This window comes from Lampris incognitus, chromosome 3, assembly GCF_029633865.1.
Source record: "Lampris incognitus isolate fLamInc1 chromosome 3, fLamInc1.hap2, whole genome shotgun sequence".
Classification (NCBI taxonomy): Eukaryota; Metazoa; Chordata; class Actinopteri; order Lampriformes; family Lampridae; genus Lampris; species Lampris incognitus.
This window is the reverse complement of record NC_079213.1, coordinates 89,037,086-89,062,475: the sequence shown is the minus strand read 5'-3', so window position 1 is coordinate 89,062,475 and position 25,390 is coordinate 89,037,086. Positions and strand designations below refer to the sequence as shown.

At 40.2% G+C, this 25,390-nt stretch overlaps 1 protein-coding gene across 1 annotated transcript in view; it reads left to right on the top strand.

The window, feature by feature from the left end:
- The window catches only part of mfsd8l1 (major facilitator superfamily domain containing 8-like 1), a 58,161-nt gene extending 33,130 nt beyond the window's left edge, over positions 1 to 25,031 (top strand). The window contains exons 3-12 of the mRNA XM_056277501.1: positions 1,349 to 1,411; positions 5,470 to 5,589; positions 6,229 to 6,308; positions 10,351 to 10,711; positions 11,339 to 11,412; positions 11,516 to 11,729; positions 12,152 to 12,274; positions 20,838 to 20,968; positions 21,608 to 21,729; positions 23,516 to 25,031. Of these exons, the coding sequence (XP_056133476.1) occupies positions 1,349 to 1,411; positions 5,470 to 5,589; positions 6,229 to 6,308; positions 10,351 to 10,711; positions 11,339 to 11,412; positions 11,516 to 11,729; positions 12,152 to 12,274; positions 20,838 to 20,968; positions 21,608 to 21,688 (1,247 nt within the window). The 3' untranslated portion in view covers positions 21,689 to 21,729; positions 23,516 to 25,031. The remainder of the gene's footprint in view (positions 1 to 1,348; positions 1,412 to 5,469; positions 5,590 to 6,228; positions 6,309 to 10,350; positions 10,712 to 11,338; positions 11,413 to 11,515; positions 11,730 to 12,151; positions 12,275 to 20,837; positions 20,969 to 21,607; positions 21,730 to 23,515) is intronic.
- The last annotated feature ends 359 nt before the right edge of the window (positions 25,032 to 25,390 follow it).

Sequence of the window (25,390 nt, the reverse complement as noted above, 5' to 3'; positions counted from 1 at the left end):
GCTGGAAGGCGGGCTGGTGGAGGTGACTGGGTGTAGTGGTGAGCCAGCGAATCGCGCCGGGCCCTTTTCACGGATCTCCCCATTTACTCCTGCCCATGCTCCTGCCTCACACAGCCACCGCCCCCTCTCTCAGTGCCTTGCCCACTTTTTAGCATTTTTCAAAATTATGCAGTGGGTGAGTTAGGCTCAGTCCTGGAGGAGAGGTTGCACTTTAAACAGGCCATTTGGAGAATACTGATCATAATGAGCATCAAAGAAGGTTGAATCAGTTCATCTTGAAACAATGTTTATTGACAGATGTGTTTCATCACTCATCTAATATCCCTTTCACACTGGCCAAAAAACCCACTAACATCGGCCTTTGGTGGTCAATGTTACATTGACCAAAGGCGGACGTTAGCGGGTTTTTTGGCCAGTGTGAAAGGGGTATAAGTGACCTCTTCAGTCTAAACTGACTGGTGGGGATACCTGCAGTGGGGATATGAGTGATGAAACATATCTGTCAATAAACGTTGCGTCCAGATGAACTGATTCAACCTTCTTTGATTTTCTTACCTGGATTATTGAGCATGCATAAAAAAAATCATAATGAGCAATTTCCCCTGAATGTAATAAAAAGCATAGATCTTCTCTCTCAAAGCAGCCATATGATGAATCTAGTTTTTGTTGAATCTGTCACGAGTTTTCAGCTCAAAATTGAAAAAAAGGTTTACTACACATTTAAACAATATTGAATCATAAAACTTGACACAATGTTTTGTTCTTAAATGGTGAATGAGGGGGGTCTGCGGTGGTGTAGCGGTCTAAGCATCAGCTTTGTGTCGATGCAGTTGCCCACTGGGGACTGGGGTTTGCGCCCTGGTCTCGTCAGATCCGACTATGGCCGGACTCGATGAAGCAGCAATAATTGGCAACGCTGTCTTCGGGAGGGGGCGGAGTCGGCTTGTGTTCGTCACATGAATGCGTCTCTGGGTGTGTCGGAAAAAGCAGTGGTTCGGCCTGGATTCGCCTTGTCACGAAAGTGGGGAGGTGTCTCCTTCGAGACTGCCAGCCGGAGAGATGCAGTTGGCGAATGCATGCAGTACGAAGGTGGGTGTTTGAACTAAAATAGGGATCGATTGGCCACTAAATTGGGAGAAGAAAGGGAAAAAAATCAGAAATAAATTAGTAAAAAAAAAAAAGGTGAATGAGATTTATTTTTTCAATTGAACGGTCTGATTTTTTTTTTAAATCTTTGTGGCAAATCTCTCATCAGTGCTTTTCTGTTTTGTACCAATTTGTTGTGTTTTTGCCGATCTATTTGTCTTTTTTTTTCTCATGCATTTCTCCACCCATTTCCACCCTGTAGGTAATTTCATGTACTTTTTGGGCTACTCCAAGTGGCTTTTACTGTCAAGCAGACTAGTGGCAGGTGAGTCTGAGAAAACTGACAATGATGTTCCATTTGTTTTTTCCAACGCCTAAAGCATTAACCTGTTGTACGGGCCTGTGCAATTTTCATTTGACATGACTGAAATACATGTTCGAGTAATCAAATTCTGCTGTAAAACCTCAGAAGATGAGAATAAAAGGTGCTGGAATCAGCACATTACCAGCTCCTGATATCTGGAATCAGACTTAAGGATTGATTTTTCCAACTTGCAGCAAGTAAACAAATTAATTGTCTTGGTGATGTTGGTAAGAGAACATACTGACAAATCACATGATGAAAAAGCCATAGTCTGCTTTATTCATGCCTGAGAGATTCCTCTCCCTTGAGAAATTGTTCTAGGTTGTCGTTGAGCAATTTAATCCACAGTAACTCATTGGCTAATAGGGGTAGACACTGCTTGTAGTGGCACTCAAAAGCTAGCGATGGCATAAATAGACTTTAGTAGGGGTGAGGCTCATTTTGTGTTGATTTAGTTCTGTCTGTTTTGCCCTGAGGAAAAAGTCAATGTGCTGAAATGTTGTCTGAACTATAGCAAGCAGCAACATCGGGGTATTGACCCCATTAAGGGTAACAGGTGATTCTGTTTTACTGATAACCATGTATGAGTATTTTAAAAGAGATAGATTGCCATTGAGTTATGACTATTAATGCCATAAGCCACACCCAATCTGAAATTTACTGACACTGACTCACAACTTTGGTAGTTATTGTTGTATATAGCTTTTTACCAGACATGGTTAGCTACACTAATGCGTACAGTGTCTCTTGCATACACATTCGGTTGCTTTCAGGGACTACTTGCACCAAATTTTGGGTGAATTGGACAAGGGAGATGTGGCCTTTAAAGGGTGTAAAAATGTTACGGTGCCCCTCCATTTGAGACCATATTTCATGAGGTCCTTATTTTTCAAATTTATATAGAGTGTGCAACATTTCAAGTCTATTATTGACTATGTCACAGGAAATTGAGAAAATGTATACAGCAGAACAACAAAATAAGATAGGAAAACAACAGGGGTTTGAGCCCACAAATATAGCCGAAAGCAGTGATTCTTTGGTTCATGCACTAATCACTATATGAGGTCTAAGCCAGTATAGTGAAATACATTTATATATTCACTAGGGGCCCCGGCACAATATGTCACTGTTAGTGAAGGTGACTGATTCATATTCTACAAATGTCACAAATGGACAAATACGGTAAAATATTCAAAAAAGTAGAACATCATTAAGATGGACTTGGTTGGTCCCAAGGCAAATTTGTGAAGCTTGGGACAGCTTGTGACAAGGACATTATTCTGGAGCATGTGTACTAAATTCTGTGCAATTTCATGAAGTAAATTTATATATATATACACTACCGTTCAAAAGTTTGGGATCACCCAAACAATTTTGTGTTTTCCATGAAAAGTCACACTTATTCACCACCATATGTTGTGAAATGAATAGAAAATAGAGTCAAGACATTGACAAGGTTAGAAATAATGATTTGTATTTGAAATAAGATTTTTTTTACATCAAACTTTGCTTTCGTCAAAGAATCCTCCATTTGCAGCAATTACAGCATTGCAGACCTTTGGCATTCTAGCTGTTAATTTGTTGAGGTAATCTGGAGAAATTGCACCCCACGCTTCCAGAAGCAGCTCCCACAAGTTGGATTGGTTGGATGGGCACTTCTTTGAGCAGATTGAGTTTCTGGAGCATCACATTTGTGGGGTCAATTAAACGCTCAAAATGGCCAGAAAAAGAGAACTTTCATCTGAAACTCGACAGTCTATTCTTGTTCTTAGAAATGAAGGCTATTCCATGCGAGAAATTGCTAAGAAATTGAAGATTTCCTACACCGGTGTGTACTACTCCCTTCAGAGGACAGCACAAACAGGCTCTAACAGGTACTATTTAATGAAGATGCCAGTTGGGGACCTGTGAGGCGTCTGTTTCTCAAACTAGAGACTCTAATGTACTTATCTTCTTGCTCAGTTGTGCAACGCGGCCTCCCACTTCTTTTTCTACTCTGGTTAGAGCCTGTTTGTGCTGTCCTCTGAAGGGAGTAGTACACACCGGTGTAGGAAATCTTCAATTTCTTAGCAATTTCTCGCATGGAATAGCCTTCATTTCTAAGAACAAGAATAGACTGTCGAGTTTCAGATGAAAGTTCTCTTTTTCTGGCCATTTTGAGCGTTTAATTGACCCCACAAATGTGATGCTCCAGAAACTCAATCTGCTCAAAGAAGTGCCCATCCAACCAATCCAACTTGTGGGAGCTGCTTCTGGAAGCGTGGGGTGCAATTTCTCCAGATTACCTCAACAAATTAACAGCTAGAATGCCAAAGGTCTGCAATGCTGTAATTGCTGCAAATGGAGGATTCTTTGACGAAAGCAAAGTTTGATGTAAAAGAAATCTTATTTCAAATACAAATCATTATTTCTAACCTTGTCAATGTCTTGACTCTATTTTCTATTCATTTCACAACATATGGTGGTGAATAAGTGTGACTTTTCATGGAAAACACAAAATTGTTTGGGTGATCCCAAACTTTTGAACGGTAGTGTATATATTTACCTTTGTGGTTAGTAATAATAATAATAATAATAATAATACATTTTATTTGTGGGTGCCTTTCAGAGCACTCAAGGACACCTTACAGAACATGGTAAAAAACAAGCACCACTGTATCAGATAACATAAAATCAAAACAAAGCAGGGTAGACAATAAAAAGTGAATACAACAGATAAGTATAAAATCATGACTATGCCATGGTTGTAGCATTGTTTTAGAAAAATTTTATATAAATAAAATCATTATTATTATTGTTGTTGTTGCTATTATTATTGATGTTAAAATGCCATTGCAAAAATAAATGAAACAGTTATCTTATTGTTGTTACTGAGAGCTTGAATGTAGATTCTGCTTTAAACAATGCCTAATTATAGAATAGAAGTTGATATGGCTGATTGACATGTATTTTATAACTTATTGTTAGTGGTATCATTGTAAGTGTGAACACAGTTGATAAGCATGCCATACTGATACGGTCCTGCTATACTGACTCTTTTAAAAGAGCAATGGAGATTATAAACCATGCTTGAGTTATGAATACAATTAAAGTTTAGTGAGGCTCATAGATAGTGTATTACTTAACTCATGAAATATGAAACCTTGAAATATTTCATCATGAAAATATGAAACTATACAGTTGATCAAAGTGAATATTTAGAAAGTTGAATTGAGTTAATATGGGTTTCTGTGGCTGAGTTATAAATATAATGCAAGTCTATGAGAGATTATTATCCTCAAGTCAAGTTATATGCTAAAATGTCATAGGCTACGTCCACCGGAAGTAATTTTGCCCATATTTTGGATTTTGCTTTTTACTTGCCCACCTAGCAATATATCAAATTTGATTTCATTAGATCTCATGGGAAATTGAGCAAAATACTGAGAGGAAGAATGACGACAAAAAAAAACAAAAACAAAACAAAACAATAGAAAAGAGTAGAACATGACAACAGTCCTAACAAGCACTTCAGGTGTTTTGAAGAAAAAGCATCGTGCTGATTTCGGATTAAAACTTGAGAGTCAAATACATATATTGCTTGCACATACACGACTCTGATTGACTTTGTTGGAGACTGCTCAAGCTCTCTATTTTTTATTTTTTTGAAGATTACATGCTAGACTAAAAACATCAGAGCCAAAAAGCATTATAGTGTTCGTCACTTCTCTGTGTAAAACTTAATCTTTTTCCAAATAGCTGTAGACTGTGGCCTTATGGCTGTCCAAGGGCTTTGTGTAATTTTTACTAAAAATGAGTTTGGGATCTGTATTTACATTGTGCGGACTCGGATGCTATTCACATAGATGGTGAGAAATAATAAATTCAAGTGACGTGATAGCTCTCAATGACAGTACATTCCTCTAACTTGGGAAACCCTTTCTAAAAACTGTAGATTTAATCTGAGTTTGGTTGAATTCATAAGAAGAAACACATATTTCAGTTTTTTCATTTACTCATTGTATCTCTACTTTCCTTAGGGATCGGCACAGGTGCTGGTTCGTCCATTTTTGGCTTCCTGACCAGAAGCACGGCTCCGGAGGACAGGTCCACTGTATTTGCTGCTGTCATGGCCTGTCGGCAAGCTGGTCTACTGATTGGTCAGTGCTCACCTAGTCCCTCATTAAGTGGACAAAATGTCCTTTTCGCCTTCTCTGAAATGTTTGTCATAGCATGCACCACTTCCTGAGTGGTTTCAGTATACAGAAATTAAAAATGTTTTAGTAGACTTATTTTGTTCCCTTCCAGTATGTGTAAAATGCCAGGCAGCTATACTGTCAGGATCTGCCTTTAGGATTTGATTAGGGTGACACTGGTCAATGCACTAAGCAGAAAACAACGGCAATACCCATTTTCTATGCTGCAGAAACTAGTAAGTGATGGCAAAATTAACAAATCACAGAAAATAATCTTACTCCAGATATGGATTTCCCTTCGGGTCTCAGTATCGTTTTAACAGAGCTCCTCCAAACGAGTGCCTGCAGCAAGATTAATTTGTACATTCGACAAAACCATGACCAAGAGGAAAGTTACTTCTTGCAGTAAGAAAAGAAGAAAAGTATTCACTTATCAAAGAAAACCAATGTGGAGTGAAATGAATACAAACAAAGCAAAGAAGGAAACTAAATGGAGAGCAACATATGAGAAACTATATACTATATATTTGAATTGCTGTCTCAATACAAAACTGTTCTTTCGGAGAGTAGGTGTTTTGATAACTGTACTTCTGTCTCAAACAGGCCCAGCATTCAACATTTTCCTCAGATTGTGTGACTTTCAAATTGGTCCTTTTGTGGTCAATAAATATACTGCACCTGGGGTAAGGTCAAAAGACTGTTTGTACGTATTTTAACACACCATGTTGATGAGAGAACTGTGTTTCTTTTTTAATTTTTAATGTTTCTGGATTTAAGTTTGATTTAAATTCACTTTGAGTTGAAATGTTTTCTGGAAATATTTTGTAAAGTTTCCTTGATCCAATCTTTAAAAAAAAATACTGTCAATGAAAGCTAAATAATAATTTTGAATTTAGTTTTTAAATTGATTGAATGGAAAATGAAATGACTACAATCATAGGCTACTTAGCTTCCCCAAATTTATCACTGAAAAAATTTAACGTAAATCCTAAAAGTCCTGTCTGTCTGTTTGTGATTAAAAGAATCATCCAGCATGTGAATGAACCACTGACTTGCATATGCTGTCAGTTATTTATCTTTTTATCTGTATTTTACTTTTTCGTTTTTAGCGATTGCATCAGTAATTTAACTTCCCTGACATTGCAATTCAGTTTAGCTAACATCTTTCACTGAGCGACGTAAAGGAATGAAGTATGTTGGAGTGATGCCATGATTTAAAAGAAAAAAAAGAAAAAAAAGAAACTCAAATAATTTGGGGTCAAAGGAGTAGGGAGGCTCACTCAAAGCAGGGAGGCTCACTCACGCTGTGTGTAGTGGAAGATGGGTGCCATCTTAGGGCATAACACACAAGGGTTAGTCCTACCACATGGCCGGGCATACTAAAGTTTAAGCCATCCTATCAGCGGCCGAAGAAAACAGGCTGAGCAGGTGAACAGCCGGCAGCTCCAAGTTGAGGAAGAGAGAGGCTGGGTCCTCTTCCTCAAAGACACAATGGTTGTCGTCCTCGTCATACTTGGCCCAGGGTTTAGAATGGGCCACCATCCTCTCGCTCGCCAGCGCCTGGCCAGTGCAGGAGAGGCAGAAGGTGTCAGCATACTTTTTTTTTTTTTAAGATACATTTTTTGCCGTTTTCTGCCTTTTTTATTAGATAGCAGTAGTTGAGAGAGACAGGAAAGGAAGGGAGAGAGAGAGGAGATGACATGCAGCAAAGGGCCTGGGCCACATTTGAACCCATGCTGCTGCGGTAAGGACTTGGCTTTATGTGGTACACGCTCTACCAGGTGAGCCACTGGGGCGCCCCGGAGTCAGGGTACTTCTGCCTGTTCTCACGACCCCCCAGGGGGAGAGGAAGGCAGGCAGAGCAAGTCTTAGCGTCCTCCTGGTCGCGCCGACTGAGGCAAAAGGCCTGGTGGTTGTCCAGAGAAGACATTTCAGTGGAGCAGGAAGAGCAGGTCATGCAATGAGAAGACATGACTACAACACTGAAGAGAGAAAAAAAAAATCGCAGATCCGTGTTGAAGGTGGTTGAGTGAAAGAGGGAGACCAGTTGCAGAGACACTGGGCTTTTATAGGTGGTGTGGCACTGTGTGGCTCTTACCACTTGATTTGGTGATGAGGAAAAAGATCTGTCTCAGGTGCAGAGGCGGAGCCTCAAAGGGATAAACGAAGCAAAGCCCATCATAGGGCAGAGCCCGTACGACATAAAAATGTATTTTTGGTTCAGAAACGTCAAGATTTTAACGTATCCGTGGTTTGCTGAAACGTAAAATGCCGACATTTTAATCTGGCGAGTGTGTTGCATCACCACCCACTCATTCTACAGTAATAATATGGACAACAAACATCACAATGGTTTCAAGACAAAAATATATATTTTTATTTTTATAAATTAAAATTACTTGTCAAACAAATGGATTATGTATCAAAGAATGAATAAATAGTTAAATATTACCAGCTATCAAAACCTGTTAGTAACATCCAAGACAGACAGAAGGATAGATAGATATTTACTGTATAGTGTCTTCATCGAATGCAAAGCCCTTACTGATTAAAAAGCTCTGTAACAGTGAGATCAGAGCCTGTCAAAACCTCCATTGAAATAAATTCTGCTGAAGTTCTCTGAAATTGCTGTTAGACAGAGAGAGATGAGTATAGGAGAGAGACAAGTACAGAGACAGACAGACAGAGGAAATAGAGACAGGTAGAGACGGAAGTAGTTTAGGAGAGAGATGGGTAGGGAGACAGACAGACGGGTCTGTGACTTGTCTGTCAACTCCACAAACAGCCGGGGGAATTTTGGCATTTTGACGCATGCGCGCTGAGTCTTATGACCAGGCTGACTATGATTTAATAGAAACTGATTTAATAGGAAGTTTCTATTAAATCAGAGTTTCTATTAGAAACAGCAGATCAGTCTGGATAACAGACCTCAACCCGTTAACAACACATGGAAGGCAGAACAGTTTCTCTCTCGGTTAACGTTAACTCACATTTCTTAAAGCAAGTTGGAATAAACCTCATTTCTTAAACTATACTGAGAGTAATTGTCAGTCATTTTTGTCAAACACTTTAACCGTCTCAGGTTTTGAACTAAAACTTGTCGTTCTGTTGCAGATTCAAACGTAAAGCCACAAGTTGAATTTCGCTCATTTGGTTTAAATAAACCGTGACAGATTGGAGATGTGTTACAGATAAATGGACAAGTTTGTATGATCAGGTGACTTTTTAAAATGAAGTCTGCGGGGTGGGTTATGTGCCTTTTTACACCTAAATCATTAGAATATTATTGCTGCAATGAAGAGGGAATCATTCCCTCTCCATTTTAATAAAGATGTGCTGTATTTATTTTTTTCTTTATTTGTTCATTTGTTACCTCAAGGCAGTAAAATGCGGGAGGGTGCCCACCGGCAAATTTTTATTTTGTCTTTAATTTTTTTTTCCTTTGAGGGCAACCAGCGACCACCTATATGGCCTATGTGGGCCCTGTAAATGAGCCACAATTCAGCACCAAAGATTCAAATGGTGGTGGGTCAGTTCACAGAGCATTTCAAATGGGATATAAATGGTTTTCTTTACCCCCAGCAAGGTAAGCTTATTTGGTTTAAAATGACATGTTGTTTTTTTACCTTTTTTCTCCTTTATTTTTTATTTTTTGGATTTTCCCCCATTTTTCTCCCCAGTTGTACCCAACCAATTTACCCCACTCTTCCAAGCCGCCCTGGTCGCTGCTCCACCCCCTCTGCCAATCTGGGGAGGGCTGCAGACTACCACATGTCTCCTCCGATACATGTGGAGTCACCAGCCGCTTCTTTTCACCTGACAGTGAGGAGTTTCACCAGGGGGACGTAGTGCGTGGGAGGATCACGCTATTCCCCGCAGTTCCCCCTCCCCACTGAACAGGTGCCCCAACTGACCAGAGGAGGTGCTAGTGCAGCCACTAGGACACACAACCACATTCGGTGTCCCACCCACAGACACGGTCAATTGTGTCTGTACGAACGCCTGACCAAACCGGAGGTAACACGAGCATTTTAACTGGACATACCCGTGTTGGTAGGCAATGGAATAGACCGCTACGCTACCCGTACGCCCCCTTGTTTTTTATTTTTACTATAATGTTTCACAACGTTAGCTTCCCCATACCTGATGCCCTAGCACCGCCGATGACTACAACCCTGGTGTGTGTAATTATCTGTCTTGTATTAAATTCAGGATTTTCTTTTAAACTGCATTCAACAATTGTGAATGGTATACAGCTTTGAGCCAAGTTTTATAACACCGGGGCCAATGAGAGTGATTTAAAAAAATCGAAAAAATGTGATAAAACTAAAAATGCATGGTTTTCATTTTGGAAAAAGTCAAAGTGCATTTCAGAAAAAGTTACTGTTTTTGAAAATATTGTTCTAATATATGCTGTGCATGATGCATTACAGCAGTTACAAGTAAGGTACTTCCCTCCCTGCTTGGTTGACTGTGGCTCTTATTATTCTTGAAGGGTTGATGTCCCTGTCATGTTGTCATGTTGTAGTCAACTAATTTTCCACTCATTTCTAGAAATAAATTTAAACTGAACCTTTCACTGACTTTTTTGAAAGGATTGGATCAAGTTCAAGGTCTTCATACCGTTGTCATTTCTTTTCATATTTATATCTTTGCTGCAGTTGCAAAGTACGTATGTTCTTGTCAAGCCCTAATTTTCTTTCATTAATCCCTTCTCCTTCACAGTTGTTCATGTGCCTGCTGTGGATTCTCCTCCAGCTGGCTGTGCTATTCATGTACTGGGACATACCACCTCTAGAGAGGTGGCGATGCAGGGAGGGTATGGTGAGCACAGAGTGGGAGGTAGAGGGCGAGAGTGGGCCAGCAGGTGAAAATGGGGAGGGTGATGAGGACGAGGGTAAGCCACTTATGGGGCCTCAGGAGCTGCTGGGGTCCTACGGCTCGCTGATCACACCCGACCCGCCCAAGGACCGCACCTCTGGTTTCTCCAACGGCAGCCTGCATCACGTCTCCCTGCACCCTCCCCCCTCACCGCCAGAGTTGGATGAGTCTTCCAGCCCGTTGAAGAAGTTCAGCATGAGCAGAGGTAGGCGGCTAAGTCGTGTTGGTAGTCAGGAAGGAGAATGGCTGCCTTTTTTGTTTGCCAGCACTGAATATGACTGAGTGTATTACTTCAACATGTTTATGTCTCTGATGTAACCTACGATGTCAACAGAACTGCTGTAAATATAATTTTATTGTAATTTGTTCCCACGACATTTTCATTCACACTTTAGGGATATATCGGGCGCTTTCCAGAGTGACTAACAAAGAGTCCATGAGTAGAACGATCATTCTTATATCATCCAAGAAAGAAATTGATAATTTGTGATATTCTTGTGACTCTAATTATTATGTAAAAGCAAAAAAATAACCCCCCCCCCCAAAAAAACCCAAACAGAATAAGAGTTGAGGGGGTGATAGAATTGATTTATGATCAAGTAGCCCGAGTATAACAGGAATGTTTTTAGTGGAGAAAGTTCTCATGTGAAAGAGATGGAAGAAGTTTTTCAGCGGACGGTGGAAAATAGCGAGGGGCCCTGCTGCTGTGACTTGAATGTGAAGGTTCAACCATTGGATGGTCAGGAGGAGGGAGATGCCCTTTTTCGCTTTTGCTTCTGACTTTTATCCGCTGTCTCTCCATCTGTGTTCTTCCATCTCCTTCTCTCTGCAGAGTTTATGAGAGAAGAAGTGGTCGTGCTGCTGGCTGCTCAATTTATTACACTCTTCAATCAGACTGCATTGGAGGTACTGCATTCACCACTTTTTGACTTAACAGTATATATACACATATTTATATTTATATCCTTATCATATTAGCTACTCTCATGTTTTTACTTCCCCTCCTCAGACCATGGTGACCCCACTAACCCAGAAGTACTTTAACTTTGGAGAGCTGGAGAACAGTGTGATGTACTGTGTCTGCGGTGTGGAGGTGATTGCAGGTTTCCTTTTTGTGCGATGGCTTAGCCGGCGTGTGGCTGAGCGGGTGGTACTGGCGGTGGGCTTGATCACCTGCAACATTTCCTGCATCTGGTGCCTCATTTTCCTGGCGAAGCCTCTAGGTCAGACCATAATGATTTATAATCCAATCTTTTCTTTTGGTCACTGATAACTTAACAATTTTATGTTAGTGGTATACACTATTTATGTGGTCATAGGTCATTTAGGAAATTACCTCTTAAAGGGAAAATGATATCATATTTGACACATGAAATAATTTCAAAGAAATGGCAATCTCATAAAGACTGCCGTTAACTTGCAGAATTACTTTACACAAATCCTCTGATGTTCTTTATCTCAGTCTCTTGTTTTTCAAGTAAAGTCAAGTCTTATCGTTCATAAAATTGTAATTATTACCATTATGCAAAATTGCACATTCAGGAAATGTGACTTAGTAGAAAATAGAAGGTGCATAATGCTACTTTATAAAATGAGGAAAAGGCTCTCACATTTTCTGATGTTTTGCACCTCATGTGGTCTGTAGGTGGCTTCAATTGGCAGCTGACAGAGTTCATCATAGGAGTGTTCCTGCAAGTCCTGGGGCTCCCATTTGTAGCTGTAGCACAAGTCTCCCTCTTTTCCAAAGTCACCGCTGAGAGAACACAAGGTGAGAAACAGTTCCATCTAGTGGATAGCAGGGAGCATTACTGCCTTTGTTATGATTTGCAATTTGTGGCCAGTCATAACCAAGTCATTCAGAAAATGAGCAGATGGAGGTTAAGTGTGTTAGCTGACACTCTTCCCCAATGCAATTTGCACATGATTAAACAGAAGAGGTTCAAAGTCTGCATGCAGACCACTAGTTGGACCAAACGACCAGTCAGTTAAGACCCAGCCCATACCTCACAATACGTTATGAAGTGTAACATTTTCTTTCTTTTTTTTGCGTTGTTGCTGCCGAGTTCACGCATTAACATTACACTGGAGAATTTGCTTTAGGGGTGGTGCAAAGCTTTTATAGCTCTTACAGTAACGTAACGAGTGTAGTTGTCAACTAGAGTACCACCGTCTTCACTTCACCTGGTTCACTGTCTCTCCTCTGTTCCACTCCGTGTGTGTGTGTGTGTGTGTGTGTGTGTGTGTGTGTGTGTGTGTGTGTGTGTGTGTGTGTGTGTGGAGGGGCTGAGCCCAGCCCTCATTTAAACACAGAGAACAGAGCAGAGGAGAGAAACTAGTGCGAACATTAATGACAGTAACGTATAGCCTACCGGTATCTGAGTTTTCGTTAGGGTTAGAGCCAATCAGAGGCAGAGTAGGGCAGATCTTCAAAATAAACATTTGGATCAGTGTCTCTGGCTGGCAATCACACTTTTTTTTTATTTTTTAGAAAGCCACTTTATTTTGTTGTTGTAGGTTCCAATGAAATGTGTTCTCTGTATTTAACCCATCCTATTGTATAGGGGCAGTGAGCAGCTACAGTGCCCGGGGACCAAATCAGAATCATGTTTATTGGCTATATAGGTTTGCACATACATGGAATTTGACTCCGGTTTCGTGGCTTTCTTAGTGTACTTAACATAAAATAACAACACTAAAACACAACAATCTTCAGATATATACACAAGGATTGACTTATACAGGTGAAATAAGAGGTGATAAAGTGCAATGGTGCAGAGAATATATCAGAGATGCTGAAATAGATGTTAGCAGGTTACTTACTTACATGCTTGAGGTAGATGGACATGACAGAGCATACCAGTATACGTACAATATACAGTACAGTATATACAAAATGGTTGGATTTATTGACAGTGTTAAGTGTTCATTGTGTTCAGCCCACAGAAAGAAACTGTTTTTATATCTGGTTGTTTTGGGGTACAGTGCTCTGTAGTGCCTACCAGAGAGGAGGAGTTGGAACAGGTTGTGACCAGGGTCTGATGGGTCTGCAGTGATGTTGCCTACTGGTTTCCTGACTCTGGAGGTGTAGAAGTCTTGAATGGAGGGCAGGTTGGCACCAATGATTTTCTCAGACCTAACTGTCCATTGTAGTCTGTCCCTGTCCTGTTTGGTGTCTGAACCAAACCAGGCAGTGATGGATGTGCCGAGGACAGACTGGAGTATTGTAGTGTTGAACTGAATCAACAGTTCGTGAGGCAAGTTGAATTTCTTGAGCTGGCGAAGAAAGTACATCCTCTACTGGGCCTTTTTGATGATTGAGTCTATGTTGGATTCCCACCTTAGGTCCTGGGAGATTGTGGAACCCAGAAATCTGTAGGTTTTCACCGTAGACACCATGCTGTTGAGTATTGTGAGTGGGGGCAGTGTTGTGGGGTTCCTCCTGAAGTCCACTGTCATCTCCACTGTTTTGAGCGTGTTCAGCTCCAGATTGTTATGGCCACACCTAGTGTTGTAGTCAAGACCGCACCAACCGAGACCAAGACATTATCGAGACTAGAGAGTATCGAGACCGAGACAAGACCGAGACAAGACCAAGACATTTGGAGGTCGAGACCAAGACAAGACCAAGACATTTGGAGGTCGAGACCGAGACAAGACCAAGACTGTATATATCAAAGAAAAATCACAACAAAACAGAACAAATGACCAGTATCTTTTTCTTTAATCAAGTTTGCTTTTACATAAATGCAACAGCAACATTTCTTTTCAGCAAGGTATTTTTTAATAATTTTCTTGAACATTTTGCCTTTTGGTGCTTTGCCAGCTATTTTGACTCATTTTCAAGCAATTAAGTCTTTTTTTTGTTTATATCTTGCAAGAAGATGTTAATCTGGATTTGTTGAATTATTGTGCCTAAGTGTAAACAGATAAATACATCATCTGAAATAAGATACACTTTCTTTTAGTTTTTGCACGAGTCTTATAAAAGACATGTAGATTTCCAAAGAAGCAAAAAAGTGAGCACACTCACATAGAAAAAGAAAAAACAACTTAGGTGCACGGCTATGAAGAACTTTCACAACAACAGAGAAGGCCAGACAATGTCTTTTTTATAAGTATTAATTCTCCTAGGCAGCCATAACAACTTTGCTTCATAAAATTAAAGCATAAATTAACTAGGAATAATTTAACTGAAAATTGTGGCATGCCAAGCATGAACAACATGTGTAAAACCCTTAAAAGTCTGAGCTCAACACTAAGAATACACTCACAAAGGGGCGGTTGTGAAAGACCTCAAAGGTCCCATTTCTGGGCCAGGGTTAGGGTGAGATGGGAGGATCCTGCATGGCTCTAGGGATGAGGAGGTTAAACAAAAGCTTGGTTGCACTTCAGAAAAATTAGAGCCTGAAGTATTTTGTGACCTAAACGGGCTCGGTGGGGCCTCATGATGATGCCTCCTCTACTAAATACCCTCTCAACTGGTGCAGAGGATGCTGGAGCTGACAACACCTTCAGTGCCAAGTTGTGGAGTTGTGGGAATCTGTCATGGTTTTTGTCCCAGAAGACAAGTGCATCATCAGTTTCAGTATTCTGTATGGCATCAAAGTATTTACTTATCTGTGCCCTGATACTTGTATCTTGGCCTGTGCTGCGCTTTTTGTGAGCCTTGTAACGAGAAAGAAGGCGTGAGCATTTGACTGGAGGTGAATCACCAGGTGACTCTTCATTTCTGGCTCCGTAGTCCATTGCTCTACCTTCACAGTCCATCAAGTTTTCAACCTCAGCGATCAAAGTGTCTGAAAAACACAAGCAAATGGAAAAAAACAAAAAACAAAAACAGGTTAGATTAAAGGATATACAGTGTCTGCAGGTATCAAGTAAAACTGCTCTCACAATATTTTTCTCTTGATGTAAAATGTATGTGTGTATACCTGTCAGTGTTTTCTTCAGCTCATCTCTAAACTTCATGAGTGGCATTGCATTTAGCCCATTAGTAACATCCAGATCCACCCAGCTTAATCCAAACTGTGGATCAAGCATTGTAGCTAAAAAATACACATTATGGCTGGAAGGTTCCTGTCCCCCACTGTCTTTAGTCATATTTGTTTTGCCAAAGATTCCACTGAATCTTTTAATCAGAGACTGATGGAGGGCCTTTACTAATGGCCAACACTGTACTCGTATCTCTCCCATCTTCACAAGGTGTGTATGCAGGTCCAGAACAGTCAGAACAACCATGCTAATGGCAACGGATTTCTCTCCCTCTGTCAGGTCTGTTGCCTCTGAGAATTGTGCGAGAACTGAAGTCAGCTCTTTAAGCTGGTTCCACTCACGAGTGCTGAATACCACTTCTTCATAGTCCTTGCTGCACATTTCAGTCAGAGCTTTATGGTCCAGAGCTGTGAGGGCCTGCACTTGTTTGAAAGTGCTGTTCCAGCGAGTGTTGTTTGCAGCAGGAATAGTCTTCATAGAGTCAAATGCAGCCTCAAATTTGTCTTTGAACTGTGAGCTGCTGTGTAACAGAGTTAAGAAGCGTGATGTTTTGGCAATGCTGCGAGAGATGGCTTTAACTTCCTTCATGCCGTCATTCACAACTAACTGCAGGGAGTGAGCAAAACAAGAAAGACGCTCACCTGATGACCAGAGTAGCTCTGTGTCCTCCACAGAATTCATGTCCTCCCACAGGTGCTCATCATCTAGATTCTCCTCCTCACTCTCACCGTCATCTGACTGCTGTTGTGGCATCTGAACTTTAAAAGCACACTTCATATTGGCAGCATTGTCTGTGACAATATAACTTATCTTCTGACGGATACCACATTCGTCGGTGATCTCCTCAAAGGCAGAAGAAATTCGCTCTCCACTATGTTTGCCTGTGAAACGTCTACAGTCCAGCAAGTAGGATTCAAGGGTATAGGATTCATTTGACTTGTTGCACACATGAGCAGTTACTCCGAGGAAGGAAAGCAGTCTACGATCAGACCAGATATCAGTAGTTAAGGACACTGTTGAGCTTTTCTCCAGCTTCTCAAGAACAGTCTCCTTAACTTTCTTTACCAAAACTGGTATGTGTTTCTCACAAATTGTTCTCCTAGAGATTGGTGTGTACTTGTTATCTACAATCTCAAGAAAGTGTTTAAAATGTTCATTTTCCACAAGGGACAGTGGCAGGCAACACCCAATTATCAAATCTTTGACAATGGCATCGCTGATGGCTTGCTGCCTTGGGGAATGGAGACTGTAGATCTGCACTTTCTGGGCAAAAGATGCCATAGTTGGCTGTGTAGCATCTGCCTGTTGTCCAGCCTTGTACTCCAGGAACCTGAAATTGAGGAGGAATTAAATTGATTAAGTCCCACCAATACCAAGAGAGAATTCTCAGAAGATTCAAACGTTACATCTCTAACAGGCACGTGCTTAGTGCAAACAAGCAACAAATTATAGAAGCCAGAGAGACATCATGCATCACTATATAGTCAATATATATTCACTTTTTTAAAATGAATGAAATCAAATGTCACTTTAAATTACTGCTTTTAAACAAGCTTTTACATTTTTTAGCATTACCCTTACTGAGTTTTTATTGTCTTAAAATGTGCTTTTTAATGTTTTTTTACGATATTTTTTATCAAACAAATTAGATTAACCGTACTCATTCAGTGTTATTGACTTTGAACTAGCTAGCACAGCGTTAGCTTTCTGTCTCATTGTTGAGCCAAACGATCTAATTTCTGCAGCCGAAGCACCAACATGGAGGACGCTGTAGACTAGAAATATCTTCCGATGGTCGCATCTAAAGTTCAACCCATTTACTGCATTTACTGGTGTAGTGAAAAACGTTTGCATTGCATAAGAACCTCCCAAGTAACGCCTGGGGGCTCGACTAATTTCTGGCACCTGGGGGCTCGAATAATACCTGGCGCCTGGGGGCTCGACTAATACCTGGCAGGTTCATTGTTTGTTATTCTGTTATCTTGCTTTTGACAATGCTATGCAAGCTAACTTGGCTGTAATATACACTCGGTGCTCTGAAAGTTAGCAAAAAAAAAAACGATCGTGGGAAGAAAAGAGCTCATTTTGTCTCAATGTCTTAGGATGGGGTGTTGAAATTTTCAGATTTTAACTTTACCAGTGTAGCTAATTTAACGGTTAATTTACCTGTCTTTATGCTTCCTCTCAATGTGCCGATAAAAGCTTGACGTTGTCCCGGCGGTTTCTGTGAGTTGTGCACCGCAGAATTTGCACACTGCAGAGTGTTTTCGCTTGCATGTCCTTTTACAGATAAAGTCCTTATGGTTTTGGAAACCAAACTTAATGATGGTTGAGTTTGCCGACATTTTTCATGGCGGGTTTCCCGGGGGCGCAGCGTCTCCGGTCGTCTTGATCCACTCTGTACAGGGGGCGTGTCACTCCGGGTGTCACAGAGAGTGCGTGACACCGGGAAGGCAGCAGCTGCATTCTTCTTTTCTCTGTTATCACAGTGCTAGCCCGGTCTCGACCGGTCTTGATCAAAAATCCCGAGTTCGCCCAGTCCGAGACCGAGACAAGACCGAGTAAAAATGCCTTCGATTCCGAGACGAGACCGAGACCCTTAAAAAGTGGTCTCGAGACCGGTCTCGAGACCAAGACCGATCTCGAGTACTACAACACTAGCCACACCAGAGGGCCAGCGGATCAACCTCCCGTCTATATGCAGACTTGTCACCATCCCAGATAAAGCCAATGATGTTTGTGTCTGCCGCAAACTTCAGGAGTTTAACAGATGGGTCACCTGAGGTGCAGTCATTTGTGTAGAGGGGAGAGCACACATCACTGGGGGACGCCAGTGGTGATTGTCCGGGTGCTGGATGTGATTTTTTTTCCCCCAGCCTCACCAGCTGCCTCCTGTCTGTCAGGAAGTTTTTAACCAGAGGTGTAAAAACCAGGTCCAGAAAGTAAATTTCCAAACTGTGTATTTGCTCTAATCATGTTACTAAACTATCTGATTTCATTAACTAGTTTTCCCTACCTAGTTGAGGAGTGGTGTTGATTATAATCTGCTGGTGTAGTGCATGAGTAGAGCAAATACATGGTTTGGACTTTTACTTTCTGGACCTGGTTTTTTCACCTCTGTTTTTAATCCACTGGCAGATGGGGGCTGGTACAGTGAGCTGGGTGAGTTTGGAGTTTGAACTTGAATGTATTTTGCTTAAAAGTTATAAGTGAGCTGATAAATATTCTGTTATCGCCAGTCATTCCAGACCTCTGACCTTGAATAAAAATAGGATGTAGACCTTTGAGTAATACGTTTAAGAACCCCTGTTCTAGGACATAAAGTTGCTGATACATGCTCTTCAGTGGTCAAACATATACCTGCCAACACTTCTGTGTTTACCAGTTTTCTCCCTTATTTTAATCCTTTCTTCTGCTGTACTCCTGCTTATCTCACTATTTTCCTGAAGCTTAAAGGAGTAATTAGGAAATCTAATATTGCCTTGCCAGATTCATTTTTGATCTAATCTCCCTCACATAAGATGCTCGCATGCCATCAATGATAACTTTTTTCTTGTGCAACCTGGCAACGCAGGATGCAGAGACACAGAATGGAAAAAAGAAAAGAAAAGAAAAAAGAATTCTCCTATGCCTTGCATGCAAGACTGCATGTTGTGGTATGCTTGCTTTTTGCGGACTTCTCAGGGGCCAAACCGGGGGCAAGGTGGGCGGACAAAACTGAAGAAAAATAAGTTTTTCAAGTTGAACAGGTCTGATATCAGTGTCACATTGAAAAATGTGATAATACCCAACATGCAAGCTCAGCTAAACACAAGCACTCCTTGGAGTCTCGAAGAGATACCTCGGTCATGTTCCATAGATTGTGCAGGTTTCAATATTGTATATTAGCATGATTAACACATATAAACGTTTGAAATTGCAAGTGCTTGCTTGGGTTGGGATCCCTGGGGAATTTTATGTATTTTTTTATGTTATAAAGTTGGATGTTGGCAGTTACTAAAACACAAATTTTGATTGCAGGCCCACTGTAACCACTAAACCAACCTGTTGTCTCAAGCTAGTGCAAAATCAACTGTATGATTATATGATATTTCTGCCTTTTATATTTATTTCATTGTAAATATAATTTTTTTATGATTTCCCCATGCTAAAGTCAGGCTTACTTTGCATCAGGCAAATTATATTTTGGACTTAATCTTACCAACCACTTAAACCAAGCTAAGACAAAATTAGTGAATGCTACAAGATTTCTTCTTGTAAATTCTTGAGAGAGCAGATGTGTCTATACAAAAGATTTCCCTTGAGGTCGCAAGACTGAGAATACAGATGAGGCTGAAAGATCTCTGAGAGACATGGTGAATAATTGAGACCTGTACTGAGGATATGATGTAAATGGACATACAGAATACTCTGTTTTTTTTTCTTTTTCTTATGCTTCTTGTACAGGTACTGTAAATGTATTCCTGACCCAAACGATTTGCTGTTGTTGTGATGCGGCTGCTTTGAGGGATTTTTGAACTGCATAACGGAAATGTGAAATTTGAAACTTTAGATAACAGGTGTATCACACTCGAAATATCCGCAGATTAATGAAAGTATTTCATTCACTTCAGCTATGTACAGTTTCCAATAAGTGATATTGGTTAAACAAAGTTGCATTATTGCTTTGAAGGGCCCTCGAGAGCCAGCTGGTTCAAGTGTGTTATTTTGCAGTTGTGACATCACAGATTAACTCTGACACATCACATTTTGGACCGTGGGAAGAAACCGGAGCACCCGGAGGAAACGCACGCAGACACGGGGAGAACATGCAAACTCCACACAGAGGATGACCTGGGGTGACCCCCAAGGTTGGACAATCCCTGGGTTCGAATCCAGGACCTTCTTGCTGTGAGGTGACCATGCTAGCTACTGCTTGGTTTCCTCCCACAGTCCAAAGACATGTAGGTCAGGTGAATTGGGCATGCTAAATTGTCCCTAGGTGTGAATGTGTTGGCCCTGTGATGGCCTGGTGGCCTGTCCAGGGTGTCTCCCCACCTGCCGCCCAATGTCTGCTGGGATAGGCTCCAGCATCCCATGACCCGAATTCAGATAAGTGGCTGGGATAATGGATAATGAAATGGACATCGCATTTTTACATGTCATATGGTTTCTGATAAAGTAGAAATGTCACAAGAATTTCAAAAAAGACATATTCCTCCTTGCTCCCGTGAAACTGGGGAACTCGACGTCGCAAATAAACACGTAAGCATTAGGTTTGACAGGAGTCCCTTCAGTCCATGCCGTTGTTGTTTTTGACCTCAGCTGTCATGTATGTGTGTGTCTGCTTGTTTTGGCAGGTTTCAGCCAGGGTGTGCGTCGCTCTGTGGGAGGTCTTGCCACAATCTTGGGCCCGCTGTGGGCCGGGGGGCTAACGGAGAACATGTATATCATGCTGGGGGTGATGATGGCTCTTCTGGTGCTGCTAACGGTAAAGGAGAGGGAGAGAATGGGGGTGACGGAGAGGGAGAGCGTGAAAGAATTGAGAAAGATGGAGAGAATGTGTGTGTGTGTGTGTTGTCACAGTGCATAACATAAAGGTAGCATGCACACTCTCAAACAGAGATGTTTTGATGATGGCTCCACTTTATTTATCCTCTTTATTTGACATGTAAGGGCCATGCCTGACTGCACTGGGGTGTAGTGCGTAGGTATGGGTGATAATTCAATATTATCGTTTACTGTCTTTTAATTGAAATTGTGTCAGGATACAATTCAGATATTGTCATATGATGATACACAGTTTTGCTTTCAAATTAATGATAAGAATCTATTACCTAAAATTTCCCATAAAATGAGGTCTGAAATATTTGAGGGAGTATTATTTGAATACCAGTTTTGGTTTGCTATTATACTTAACATTACCAAAGCGTTCAATGTGATGAACTTCACTGGGATACTTACATATGGTATTTTTGCATTTGTAAGCAAATATTGAAATAAATAAACAAGTAAATATTTATAAAAAATTGATTAAAAAAAAGAAAAAGAAAAGTGTGTGCTGTAATCATCTGTCCAGCTCTGCAATTGTGCTGTATTTGTGTTTAATGCTGTTGCCACTTTCTTCCAGATGATGATGATGTTCTCCTATGACCGGCTAGTGGAGCCTGCTGTGGTGGAGCATGCAGACAACTCAGATGACTGTGGCTAAATCATGAGGTGCCTGGTACAGGAAGGATGGACACATGCAAAGTATGTTTTAGGCATTTCTAACCAGTTTCACTTTTTCAAAAAAACAAAACAAAAACATTAAGAAAAAAAAAGATAAATGTAGAGATGACCCATTTTTGTGTACCTTGGCCATTTCTCATTTTATTCAGTAATTTGTCACTTTTTGCAATTGGCACACTGCCAAACATCTTCAACCTACAGAAAGAAGCCCCAACATGGGTCACTAAGGAGGTAAAAAGGGTTAATGTGCAAAAAAACCTCCTTTGGAACTGTGTGCATGCTTTACTCTGTGTGTGTGTGTGTGTGTGTGTGTGTGTGTGTGTGTGTGTGTGTGTGTGTGTGTGTGTGTGTGTGTGTGTGTGTGTGTGTGTGTGTGTGTGTGTGTGTGTGTGTGTGTGTGTGTGTAAAGCGTTTTTTTTCCCGGAAACCATCAGTGGTGAAAGTGCTCAACAAATGAGGAGCGGAATATTAAGATAGATCTAGGAAAAACCAAATTGGCAGCTGATGAGTGCGCGACACACAAACCAGGCTTGTACTGCTATGAATTTTTTTTCCCCCTAGCTCTAACACAATATATACATATATATAACTTCGTTAAGTGAAAAACTCAACGGTAGGGAAAGTGCTTGATAAATAAGCAAAATAATCCAGTGAGTCAAGTAAATTCTTTATGAAACAGTACAAGCCTGTTTCATGCCATAAGCGATCATCAGCTCTCATTTTAGAGTTGATGATTGCTTATGGCATTAAACAGGCTTGTACTGTCCATTAAAGAATTTACTTAAATCACTGGATTATATATAGTATATGTGTATGTGTACATGGCACTTGATAACAACTGCACAATAACGTTAATCTCAGCAGACTCTCAGCAGTCACATACAATCTTGGCAAACAAATTTGACAAAGGCACTTGTGTTATTTTCAGACTCTTATTCCAAGGGATTAAAGAATTAAGATTAGATAACATTAAATTGGATTAGATGCAATTGAATGATCCCCATGGGGAAACTGAATTATTGGAATATCAGAAAGGTGAATATATAGTAGATAGAAATAAAAAATAATATAAACAAACAGGCATAAAAAGATGCTAAAAAAATTCAACAAATGTTTATATCAGAATCAGAATCAACTTTATAGGCCAAGTGTGTCTATGAACACTAGGACTTTGACTCTGGTACGTAGCAGCTTGTAGCACTTGCAGACATCACTCACAAAAAGATATAAATGGAATAACAGGACATTGGAGGCAAGCATATATAGTTTTATAGTTGAACAATAAAAAAACTATGCACGTACATTATACCATATTGCTTATGTACTATATTGCCCATATGCTATACCATATACTAATGCCACTACTCCACAACCCACCATGTCCATGTACAATGCTATATACTCCCACTATATTACACTATAGTATCTTGTGTACCAGAAGTATACACTTTAAATTCACCTACCATCCACCTCACAGCTACATACTGTATTATATACTTGTTACAACCACAACAATAACAGCAATAATTTGTAACCAATATACAGCAGTTGTATGTGTATTTACAATTCTACATTTGTATTGCACATCAGGTCTAAAAAGAGGCAGTGCACATCATATATCTGTCTATCTGACAGTCTGTCTGTCTATTTCTCTGTCTATGAAATAGTCGAGGATAATACAGCAGTAGTATAGTAAATGTTGATATCGAGGTAATGAAAGGCGTACCTTTCAAGGAGTAGGGCGGGATATTGGCTCGGAGGTAGGGGAGTATCTTACTGTATGTTTATCTGTTCTAAAATTTCAAAGCACAAGAGGCACCCAGCACCAAGACCCTCCATGTGTCAGCCGCTGTGAGGCCCTGTGGCACCAGAGACCAGAGTGCACAAATCTCACATCCACCCGAGTGACACAAACACACACACACACACACACACACACACACACACACACACACACACCCTTAACTTTGTGGACAGAGGACTATGTGAGACAAATGCGGTATATATATTTCCTATGGAAATATAGAATCCTGCTGACACAGCGTGCAAGATGCAGATTACATTAGGTGCTTATAAATGCCGACTACAAGTAACAACACAACTATGAGCGTATCCGTTTATGCGCTGAGGCACTTATTACTGAAATAGATGGTACATGTCACACGATGGATGCATATACTATGTCCTTACTGAGGGAGTGAATGAAGCACCTGTTTAGATGATCACTTTCTGAAAGTATTTACAGATCAGTTATTATACCTCACTGTCATCATGTGCAAAAAAGGGCAATCATCATTTGACTTTACAGAACCAGCATGGACAATTTACACAAGCCAAATGCATGTAAACTTGACCAACTACTTTGGCAGGTATGTGGGCTTTTTTTTAAACAACTAGGCTTTTTTTTCTCTACTAACAAAAACATTTACAAGGTAGAATATCAAAAGAAGCTTTTTTTTGGGGGGGGGGTTCACTTCAGCATTATGGCTGGTGGAGAAGTTGGTCTTCCACCCTCAACAAAACTAATGGACTGTTGTGTGCTCACTGGGCACTGGGTTTCTTGTTAAATAGTACCTCTTTTTCAACGCTGGTTGGAGCTCTTATTCCTCCTCAGAGAATGTTTTGCCATCTTCACAAATTTCTGTGGATTCCCTAAAACTAATGTTTAGTGGAAGCCCTGTAAGCCCAGGACTATTCCCTACAGGACTGTGAACCCATCAGATGTATTGACCTTTCCTGTGACGGGTGAAATGGAATGTGGTAATGATTGACGGGCACGTGGCTACATAGTTTTAACCCTGTAACATGGCCATCAAGGACAAGAAAAGTCTCATTTGGGAACACTTGCACATGGAAAGTAAATCAATACTTTGTGACAATATCAAAATGGATCTGACGTTATTTTTGGGTTAGAATTAGATGCTGAAATGTGTCATTTGGGACTAGCAGCATTTGAAATTTAGATTATTTATTGAATATTCATATGGAATTTTGTGAGAACCTAACCTGTTCAATAACAGCCTTCCTTTGTACTCAAAGTAAATCTTTATCAGTCGGTACCGATGTCTCTTTTTGTAAAAAGAAAAAGAAAAAGATGCTGAATAAACATGATAATCACCGCTAAACTTCATTTGCTTTGCACTTGTTCTTGACAGATTTGTGCATGTGTATGTGTGTAGGTTTGGACTCCAACACCAGAATAATTTTGCTATTTTGCTCCCTCTTTACGTTTTAATGCAATTTTTGCAGTAGCAAATGTTCTTCCATGTTAAATATTTATTTACATATTTGATGGCATAAATTAATTCAATAATGATTAAATCCTCAAAATAAAACATACTTTGTGTTCAAATGTGTATTTTTTCAACACCCATTCATTATAAGTTCTATAAGTTACATGCATAAGTAAAAAAGTTCTGCACTTTGAGGTGATTTTAAATATTTACAGTGAAAAATGTGGAATATAGACAAATTTGTAATGATACCTTTTGGACAAAATGTTTTTTAAAAATAATATTTCAATCTGTCGTAATGTATAAAGCTAATTACTTTATTGTTGTCTCCCATATAAAGGTAGGTTCTTTATATATATATATACTATATATATTTTTTTTTTGTCAAAGGAATAAAAAACCTGTTTCTAAAAGCACTGACATATACACACACACACCCACAAACATAA